At 39.8% G+C, this 11122-nt stretch overlaps 1 protein-coding gene across 1 annotated transcript in view; it reads right to left on the bottom strand.

The window, feature by feature from the left end:
* LOC136874333 (CD166 antigen homolog) overlaps window positions 1-9822 on the bottom strand; it is a 365395-nt gene extending 355573 nt beyond the window's left edge. The window contains exon 1 of the mRNA XM_068227726.1: window positions 9613-9822. Within this exon, the coding sequence (XP_068083827.1) occupies window positions 9613-9685 (73 nt within the window). The 5' untranslated portion in view covers window positions 9686-9822. The remainder of the gene's footprint in view (window positions 1-9612) is intronic.
* Between the last annotated feature and the right edge of the window lie 1300 nt (window positions 9823-11122).

Here is an 11122-nt window from a genome sequence, read left to right on the forward strand (position 1 = left end):
ATATTCATTTATAGAAAGGGGAGTTAGGGATTGGAATAACTTACAAAGGGAGATGTTCAATAAATTTCCAATCTCATTGAAATCATTTAAAGAAAGGCTAGGAAAACAACAGATAGGGAGTCTGCCACCTGGGCGACTGCCCTAAATGCAGACCAGTATTGATTGATTGATTGATTGATTGATTGATTGATTGATTGATTGATTGATTGATTGATTGATTGATTGATTGATTGATTGATTGATTGATTGATTGATTGATTGATTGATTGAATCTTAATGGTGCATATATTGTGTTTCTCTCCCTTTAGAGCAGGGGTTTCCAATTTGTAAGGGCTCGAGGGTCATTTTGGAAACCTTAGTCATGTTCGCGGGCCGCACTTGAATAGGCCAATTTTCGTAAAATTCTGCAAATAGTACACAAGCACCATTACGAAATAATATGCATAGTTCAATTGAAATAAGGATTTGATAATTTTAATTGCTTAAAACATTATTTTAAAATTGCATAAAAGAGTGAAATTTGGAGCCGGGCTGAGTGGCTGAGACGGTTGAGGTGCTGGACTTCTGACCCCAGCTTCGCAGGTTCGATCCTGGCTCAGTCCGGTGGTACTTAAAGATGCTCAAGTACGTCAGCCTCGTGTCGGCAGATTTATTGGCACGTAAAAGAACTCCTGCGGGACAAACTTTCGACACCTCGGCGTCTCCGAAAACCATAAAAAGTAGTCACTGGGACGCAAAAATAACAATATTACTTTAAATTTGGATTTTAAATGTTTTAAAATCAAAAATAATCTGTTGAGAACAAGTGAATACTTGAAAAGAGGAACTGGTATTAAAGAATAATTAGTTTTGAATGGGGTCTATAAGGTGTATAAAAATTAATACGTTTTTGAACGAGCTATTAAATATTTTTGTGACTTTTCTTCACATTATTTCTTACAGTGCTTTTGCGGGCCGCAAAATTGTCTTCGCGGACCGCCTTTTGGAAACCCCTGCTTTAGAGCATATTTGAAAAGCCTTGAGTGTAGACATCAGCTTCTACAAGACAATATTGCAAAATCGGAATGTATTTGAATATTGGAAACCTGTGTATCACTCATGCCATGTCCAATCAATCAATCAATACTGATCTGCATTTAGGGCAGTCGCCCAGGTGGCAGATTCCCTATCTGTTGCTTTCCTAGCCTATTCTTAAATGATTGCAAAGAAATTGGAAATATATTGAACATCTCCCTTGGTAAGTTATTCTAATCCCTAACTCCCCTTCCTATAAACGAATATTTGCCCCAATTTGTCCTCTTGAATTCCAACTTTATCTTCATATTTTGATCTTTCCTACTTTTAAAGACACCATCCAAACTTATTCGTCTACTGATGTCCTCCCACGCCATCTCTCCACTGACAGCTCGGAACATACCACTTAGTCGAGCAGCTCGTCTCCTTTCTCCCAAGTCTTCCCAGCCCAAACTTTGCAACATTTTTGTAACACTTTTTGTCGGAAATCGCCCAGAACAAATCGAGCTGCTTTTCTTTGGATTGTTTCCAGTTCCTGAATCAAGTAATCCTGGTGAGGGTCCCATACACTGGAACCTTACTCTAGTTGGGGTTTCACCAGAGACAAATATGCTCTCTCCTTTACATCCTTACTACAACCCCTAAATACTCTCATAACCATGTGCAGAGATCTGTACCCTTTATTTACAATCGTATTTATGTGATTACCCCATTGAAGATCTTTCCTTATATTAATACCTAGGTATTTACAATTATCCCCAAAGGGAACTTTCACCCCATCAACGCAGTAATTAAAACTGAGAGAAATTTTCCTATTTGTGAAACTCACAACCTGACTTTTATCCCCGTTTATCATCATGCCATTGCCTACTGTCCATCTCACAACATTATCGAGGTCATTTTGCAGTTGCTCACAATCTTGTAACTTATTTATTACTCTGTACAGAATAACATCATCTGCAAAAAGCCTTATCTCTGATTCCACTTCTTTACACATATCATTGATATATATAAAACATAAAGGTCCAATAATACTGCCTTGAGGAATTCCCCTCTTATTTTTTACAGGGTCAGATAAAGCTTCACCTACTCTAATTCTCTGAATTCTATTTTCTAGAAACAGAGCCACCCATTCAGTCACTCTTTTGTCACGTCCAATTGCACTCATTTTTGCCACTAGTCTCCCATGATCTACCCTATCAAATGCCTTAGATAAGTCAATCGCAATACAGTCCAATTGACCTCCTGAATCCAGGATATCTGCTATATCTTGCTGGAATCCTACAAGTTGGACTTCAGTGGAATAACCTTTCCTAAACCCAAACTGCCTTCTATCGAACCAATTATTAATTTTGCAAACATGTCTTATATAATCAGAAATAATGCTTTCCCAAAGCTTACATACAATGCATGTCAAACTGACTGGCCTGTAATTTTCAACTTTATGTCTATCACCCTTTCCTTTATATACGGGGGCTACTATAGCAACTCTCCATTCATTTGATAAAGTTCCTTAATGCAAACAATAATCAAACAAGTACTTCAGATATGATACTATATCCCAACCCATTGTCCTTAGTATATCCCCCGAAACCTTATCAATTCCAGCTGCTTTTCGAGTTTTCCCCTTTGCCATGTTTATCTTTTGTAGTTCGGACTATTTTGTTATGAGAATGTAAGGCGTCAAATTTTCTGTCTTATGCCATCCTAACCACCTGTGTATGTCTTTTAGTTTCGGAGTTATTAATGGCAAATCAAATCGCATACCTCAAAATCGTCACTTTCTTTAAAATCTCGCCACCCCCGACAAATGTCACGTGTCTCACATGTCCCACATTTCCAATTAATCGGTACATCAACCATTCAGATCGGAGTAATAAGCCCCAAAGTGAGCATATGATCTGTTAAACTAAGGTTTGAATGTATGTAACATGATTTTATACACGTCACGTTATAAGGACTGCATCCATCAAGCTAGCGCAACAGGCGGATGGAAAGTAATAGGCTCTACGATTCTTGAAATAATTCAAAAGAAAGAAGAGATATTATGAGCACAGATACACAAAATAGAAATGTAAAACCATCAGCTTGAATAGTACAGTACTGAGATTCAATAAATAACAGCAAAAGTGTAATAAAAGTTTTAGAACGTTGCACTAACAGCAGATCATGTCTCCTTCCACGTGTTTCATGCATTCTCCTGCATATTGAATGTAACTGATGTACGGACGAATAAGAGCGAAGTAAGCAAACTACAAAGTTACCTTCATAGTGAATATAGACCTGTACAAGGAGATTAATAGCATACAATTATCTTAAAGCTAACCTTTCTTTCAAATTACTTTCTGGTATTTAATAATAAAGCTGACTTTGAATTTTTAAAAATACAATATATCACCATGAAATTATCAACCAAGGTGATATTTAAATTATATTTCTACTTCTTCATATCTATCGACATAATACACCACACCCCATCAGGCTCATCTATTAGAATGGCATTTATTTGAAAAGATTACGGTACTGATAGAGGTTAAATATTCATAGAGGGAAATGTATTTTATTTATCTATTTATTTATTTATTTATTTATTTATTTATTTATTTATTTATTTATTTATTTATTTATTTATTTATTTATTTATTCTGATAAGATTATGGCCAGATTTTTTTTTTTGCTAGTGGCGTTACGTCGCACCGACACAGATAGGTCTTATGGCGACGATGGGATAGGAAAGGCCTAGGAGTTGGAATGAAGCACCCGTGGCCTTAATTAAAGTACAGCCCCAGCATTTGCCTGGTGTGAAAATGGGAAACCACGGAAAACCATCTTAAGGGCTGCCGACAGTGGGATTCGAACCCACTATCTCCCGGATGCAAGCTCACAGCTGCGCGGCTCTAACCGCACGGCCAACTCGCCCGGTAATCAGATAATTTTCTCTTACATGTAACCAAATTAATGTGTCTACATCTTAAAATGGCAAACGCTATAACGCAAATATTCCTAATAATAAAAATAATAATGGCGTGTGGCCTCCGGAGAGGCCTGGTGCAGATCTTTTCATTTGATGCCGTAGGCGACCTGCGCGTCATGATGAGGATGAAATGATGATGGAGACAGCACATACACTCAGTTCCCGTGCTAGGGGGAATTGACCAATTATAGTTAAAATTCCCGACCCTGCCGGGAATCGAGCCCGGGACCCCTGTGACCAAAGGCCAGCACGCTAACCATTTAGCTATGGAGCCAACATTCCTAATTAAGTGTGTAATAACTTAGATGCAGAAAAGAAACAAAGTCATGTCCGTACAGACCATGAAGGCCCTTGGAGGGGTAGAAGGTAAAGGCTTCCACTATCCGTAACCTCAGTACTTGGTGGGATAGAGTGGTAAGCTTTACGCCCAACCTCTTTTGCCCCCAAGAATTAACCTGGTACTCAATTTTTATGTAGCATTAGTGAACCTCAAGGCCATGTGCACCTCCGGAAGTGGAAATCTCGTTTCTTAAATTTTTCGACTTTCTGACCGGGAATCGAAACTGCGTCCCTCCGGGTGAACCAAGCACGCCTTTACCGCCTCGGCCAGGCAGCCCCTAATAACTGAGATGGCAGAAACATATAAACTCGAATTACCTCGGGAGCTAAATTTTATTTCCAGTTATCGAAATTTCAAGATATAGAGAATGCCGTTTTCGGGCATGTATAGTACATCTCTCTCTATCTATCTTCTATCTTAATCTGTTTACCCTCCAGGGTTGGCTTTTCCCTCGGACTCGGCGAGGGATCCCACCTCTACCGCCTCAAGGGCAGTGTCCTGGAGTTTCAGACTTTGGGTCGGGGATACAACTGGGGAGAATGACCAGTACCTCGCCCAGGCGGCCTCACCTGCTATGCTGAACAGGGGCCTTGTGGAGGGATGGGAAGATTGGAAGGGATAGACAAGGAAGAGGGAAGGAAGCGGTCGTGGCCTTAAGTGAGGTACCATCCCGGCATTTGCCTGGAGGAGAAGTGGGAAACCACGGAAAACCACTTCCAGGATGGGAATCGAACCCACCTCTACTCAGTTGACCTCCCGAGGCTGAGTGGACCCCGTTCCAGCCCTCGTACCACTTTTCAAATTTCGTGGCAGAGCCGGGAATCGAACCCGGACCTCCGGGGGTGGCAGCTAATCACGCTAACCACTACACCACAGAGGCGGACATGTATAGTACATATTAAATAATATGTATCTGCGGGCTTATACTAAACACATTATTTTTAACAGTATTTAAAAATATACAAACAAACTCTATTTTACGGCATCACTTTAATTAGAACGCTTATTAGAGAAACCTCTTAAAAGACATACAGTAGTGAAACAAGAAACATACCTCGGCTAACACCTTTGAAAAAAAATCCGTTAGTCTCTTCTGTTTGTTACTGTTAACCTTTCCTCCCTTCACGTAGAAACTTCTCGTCAATACCACGCAGCCGAGATTCGTAAATGGAGCTTGTCATCCGCGACTTCAGGGGTTGCTTTCGTAGGTGACCGGTAATTAATTCACACTCGAGAAACAGCGAAGCTTCGCCGATTTTCCGATCATTAGAAGTTTTAGTTTTTCGGTTTCCCTCATATTAACTCCGAGCATCACAGCAAACTTTTCCTTACTTGTTAACTGTTCCTCACAAACCATAACGGCCATATTGCACAGATAATGCTGTGGCTTGGTTCTACAAGGGCCAATGTCATTTTTTATCGAAATTGAGATACTAACAGACACAAACGCGTTTTATCCCGGCTCGCAACATGTTAAAAGGGCCAATGTCTCTGTTAAGTAGTAAACGAACAGTTAACCGTTTAATTAAATAAGCCCTTGCCAATAATGTTAGATTACCAATAAAGATTAGAGACCTGGCAATTTTTAAAGAATACGATAGAAAAAATTAGCGTAAAATAAGGCGACTTCCACAAAGAAAGTATATAGTTATTTAAAGTTAGTTGTTGAAAAAAAAAATTGGAAAATTATAAGCAAAACTTCAAATGCTTATAGCTCAAAAACAGGTTTTTTTTTTGTTTTTTTTTTGTTTTTTTTTTTGTTTTTTTTTACATTGGCCCTTTTAGAACCAAGCCACAGAATATTGCACAAAATTCAAGTTACAGACTACTTTTTGCTGCAAGGGAGGAAATGTTCGCTTCGAGAAATCGAGAAATTCGTGTAACAGAATTTCAAGTCATAGAGAAATAAATACACGTGAAGAATAGGATAAACGGCTGGGAAATTTAAGTTACTTCGAGATATTGAAAATTCGACTAATGGAGGTTCGAGATATCGAGATTCGACTGTAATTACAATTTGAAAGTATTTCTATAAGAATGGGGGGTCTTCAGCAAGGCGAGTCAAACCCCCCCTCAGCCTACGCCATTGCCTCACACTGTGCTCACTGCAACTGAACTCTTGGCCATTATAGATCATGAAGGATCTTGGGTCTACCGATTCGACTTCTGCCAGATGGTCTGCAGATATTCGAGTACATGTAGTCACCTTGTCAACTTTCTCAGCAATATTCTTGACCATGTTCCCTACAACTATTCAGTGGACCTCACAAGACTCAGTGAACGTCGTTCCAAACCTCAAACCAAGATTAAAATCCCCAGACGAGCCTGGAATTGAAGCCAGCTTCCCAGGTACGAGGCGGTGATGCTACACGTAATTAAGTCCACGGTAGCTTCCTATCCCTTCGTCGCCATAAGACCTGTGTGGGTCGGTGCAACGTGAAACGAATAGATAGTGAGAGGAAACTAGACTTAAAGGTGGAAATGCAGGCAAAGATAACCAATGATAACGTTGCATGTATTTGTATTTCGGAAGAACACCTATCCAATAATTTTTCAAGAGTACTCTTCGTTCGTCTCCCGAGCGAGACACGTAGCAAGCCATCATTCTAGAACGTTTTGTCTGATACGTCAAGCCCCCAGCAATTTACCTGGAAACTTTCCTTCATCACTGTCTCATTACCTTTCTGTTTGCAAAGCTTATTAATGAGTCGGTACAACATTATATTAAACAACTCTCATTTGTTTATCCAAGTCCATTTCTATGTGAAACATTCTTCCGGTTCTAGCTCAGGGTAATACTGTTTGATACAGTTGTAGTCTCCTGTCTTTAACAGATGGGGTTACCATACGTCTGCATTTATGCGGACATGTCCGTATTTACGGCGTTTATTGTAGGTCTTATGGCGACGATGGGATAGGAAAGGCCTAGGAATGGGAAGGAAGCGGCCGTGGCCTTAATTAAGCAAGCTCACAGCAGCGCGACCCTAACCGCACGGCCAACTCGCTCGATGATGTTATTATTATTATTATTATTATTATTATTATTATTATTATTATTATTATTATTATTATTATTATTATTGAAAAATCCACAGCCTGTTTCCAGTCATATGACCGGGTCAGGAATGGAATGAATGAAGCCCCCATCTAGCGGCGAAGACAGGAATTGTGTCAAAGCCTGTCGCACTCCTCTGGGACAATGATTAGCGACTGTCAGATGAAATGAAATGATATTGATGAGTGTTGCTGGGATTAAAGATGACAGAGAATGGAGTATCTGGAGAAAAACCTGTCCCGCCTCCGCTTTGTCCACCACAAATCTCACTTGGACTGACCGGGATTTGAACCACTGAATCCAGCGGTGAGAGATCGGCGTACTGCCATCTGAGCCAAGGAAGCTGCTATTATTATTATTATTATTATTATTATTATTATTATTATTATTATTATTTCCAAAATAAAGTACTTTGAACATTGCACTTTGTAACTTACCTTATTAACTTTTTAATTTATTCTTCCAATGTGGCTGCATTTCTTTCACTAGACTTCCATCTTGGAAGACGCAACCTTTGTCAGTACTTGAAGAAATACTCTTTGGCATTCAATTTTTCATCGATCTGTTCTCGATCGGCATTACGCTAGTCGTGGAAACAGTTGGTAAGAGGGAATAAATTTAAAATTTTATGCTCGCACCCACAGTATTTGAAATCAGGATGACAACAGAAAGCTAACTGCACCTGACACGTTTTATAATTTGAAATGAACATGTTACGAGAGTTAAGACAAATACTCCCGGACTCTTCAAATAGCTATGTAGAGACCCCACTGCTCATCCTTAAAATTCATTACCCCCTTCAGCTTCCAATAAGTGCTGGATAATACTTTTCTTTTTCTGTCCCCCTGTGGGTGGGGGCGGTAAAATAGCACCCACAGTATCCGCTGCCTGTCGTAAGAGGCGACTAAAAGGGACCCCAAGGACTCTCAACTTGGGAGCGTGGGTTGGCAACCACGGGGCCCTTAGCTGAGTCCTGTCATTGCTTCCACTTACTTGTGCAAAGCTCCTCACTTTCATCTATCCTATCTGACCTCTCTTGGTCAACGCTTGTTCTTTTCCGACCCCGACGGTATTAGGTTTCCGAGGCCCAGGAAGTCTTTCATTTTCACACCCTTCGTGGCCCTTGTCTTTCTTTCGCCAATACCTTCACTTTTCAAAGTGTCGGAGCCCTTCCTTCGCCTTGAAACAATAATCACCGCCACCTTCTTTTCCTGTTTGTTTTACGTCGCACAAACAGACAGGTCTTATGGCGACGATGGGATACGAAAGAGCTAAAAGTGGTAAGGAAGAGCGACCGAGAATTACTTAATTAAGGTACAACCTGGTGTAAAATAGTGAAACCACAGAAATCTTCAGGACTGCTAATAGACATCTCCAGTATGCGAGTTCCTAACTACGTGACTCAAACCGCGTGGACAACTTGCTCGGTGATTACTTTTCTCAGAGAACGTCAGGATTCACAGGCGAATAAACACGACAGACAAATAGGTCATCAGACAAAAGGCATTAAGTACAAGTAGCTGATTACTACAATAGCCAAGGCCCTAAACTGGAATAACTGAAATTATAATAATTGTATCTTGTTTATCTGTCTTGTAATTTTGGCGTGAAAATATAGTTTTGTAACATGCCACTAATCTGCTGACAAGGACTTCTCGTACTTCTACACCCTGAAATGCCAACCGATTTCTCCGGAATTTGATTCTAAAGCCTTGAACGCACAACGTGGGCGCCTAATCAAAGTTCACCGAGCTCGATAGCTGCAGTCGCTTAAATGCGGCCAGTATCCAGTATTCGGGAGATAGTGGGTTCGAATCCCACTGTCGGCAGCCCTGAAGATGGTTTTCCGTGGTTTCCCATTTTCACATCAGGCTTTAAGGCCACGGTCGCTTCCTTCCCACTCCTAGCCCTTTCTTGCCCCATCGTCGCCGTAAGACCTATATGTGTCGGTGTGACGTAAACCAAATTGTTAAAAATCAAAGTTCGTTACCCTGACGGTCCGATAACAGAAATTAAGAGAAGTTTATAAAAATTATAAACAGGAAATTGAATGTAATTAACAGACATTTACGCTTCAAACCTCAGATATTTGCATACCCTACTGAGATAGTACACACGTCTAGCACACATAGAAATTGAATGTCAATCTACTGTCATTGGCTAACAGTCATAATATAAATTGATAAAGAGAAGCACAAATACGCAGAAATAACGTCAAATGCCACTTACCTGTTGAACTGAGTAGAATCAGTAGGAACAGCTGTGGTGGTAGGTATATCCATGGCCAAGATCTTGGTCTCATGACGTCATATTCCGAATGGGCCGCACAATGCTGTAGTTGATCGCCTTTAATTCACTTCTTTACATCAATAGCTCGACACTTGCGTTCAATAACAGCACAACTAATGCAGTTCTAGCTTAACGGATAACACACGAGTATGTACACATTCGCATGAGCATTCTGTGATTTTTTGTTTTACCAGTATTTGCACCCACCTTAAGCAGACATCTCTGAACAACCACTATGCAAAAGTATCGAACAATTTCCACGAAAATGCGTTCAGCAAAATTGTTATTATTGCTTTAGGAAAAAAATGAACGATCGAAGCTGTTAACTGTTTAGGAGATGATTGAGTTTCCTCAGAACTAGAAGAAATAAAGCCACATCCAACACAATTTCCAACTACTTTCCCTTAAGTTCAACCACTCATAGACAGAATACATCTTAATGTTGCCCTAAAATTCATACTTCGGCTTCGAAACACATTCAAAAATGACCCATTCAACATTAATAATATAAAATTTTAATCATTTATCGCGTTAACACACAATAAATATTTTGCCCTTCATTTTGGTAGAAATGTTGCCTTGTGCTCTCTCAAACCGAAAGTTATGCTTTAAAACATACTAGAACTGTTATAACACCATCAAAGACCGAAAGTATAGTACAGAATGCTATAGGACAGTGTGATTCAGTAATGTTTATGAAAACGACACGACAGAACACTGCCAATATGTCACTGTAAAGTTGAAGAAGTACAAAGTGGTAAATCACGTTTCACTCTCACCAAGTGACAATCATTTTCATGCCAGATAAAATTCACTGGTAATCCAATATTTTGTCTTCAATTTCTAGATTATAACAAACATTGACGATTCGAAAGATATTTGAAATATTCCAGATCACACATGGAAATGAAACAGACACAGCGGAGATAGAAAGTCATAGAGAGGATCAAAGCGCAGTGGGAAATAATAAGGTAGGTAGTAACCAAGTTTCTACAAGAGCATGATGTTTTAGCAAGACACTGGGGAGTATTGTGTTTGGTCATAAATCATTCCCCGTGACGAATATGTGCCAGCCATATCTGCAGTCGGAAAATATTTATTTCTGTTAAGTTCCAAAACATGAATCATACTGTTTAGTTGCTTTCCTGAACCATACACTATCTGTTTCAATTTCTATAGCCCTCCTTCTTGGTAATTTATAAATATACGTAAAAACTGGGAGTTTTTAAGATATGTCTATAAGCAATGTTCGGTTCAGCCTTTATAAGTGGTACTCTTAAAACCTACAAAGGTTAAATATATAAAAGCTTTTTCACCTAAGGTACTCAAAATGCAGATGTACTAAGTCTTTGAGCGACTCGTTTCTCCATTCATCTACTACATCTGGAAATGTTTTCAAATCAGCCACGATCTCCCGCGGTTTCAGGCGCACCACGAACCATAATGGGGG

This window comes from Anabrus simplex, chromosome 5 (genome assembly GCF_040414725.1).
Source record: "Anabrus simplex isolate iqAnaSimp1 chromosome 5, ASM4041472v1, whole genome shotgun sequence".
Classification (NCBI taxonomy): domain Eukaryota; kingdom Metazoa; phylum Arthropoda; class Insecta; order Orthoptera; family Tettigoniidae; genus Anabrus; species Anabrus simplex.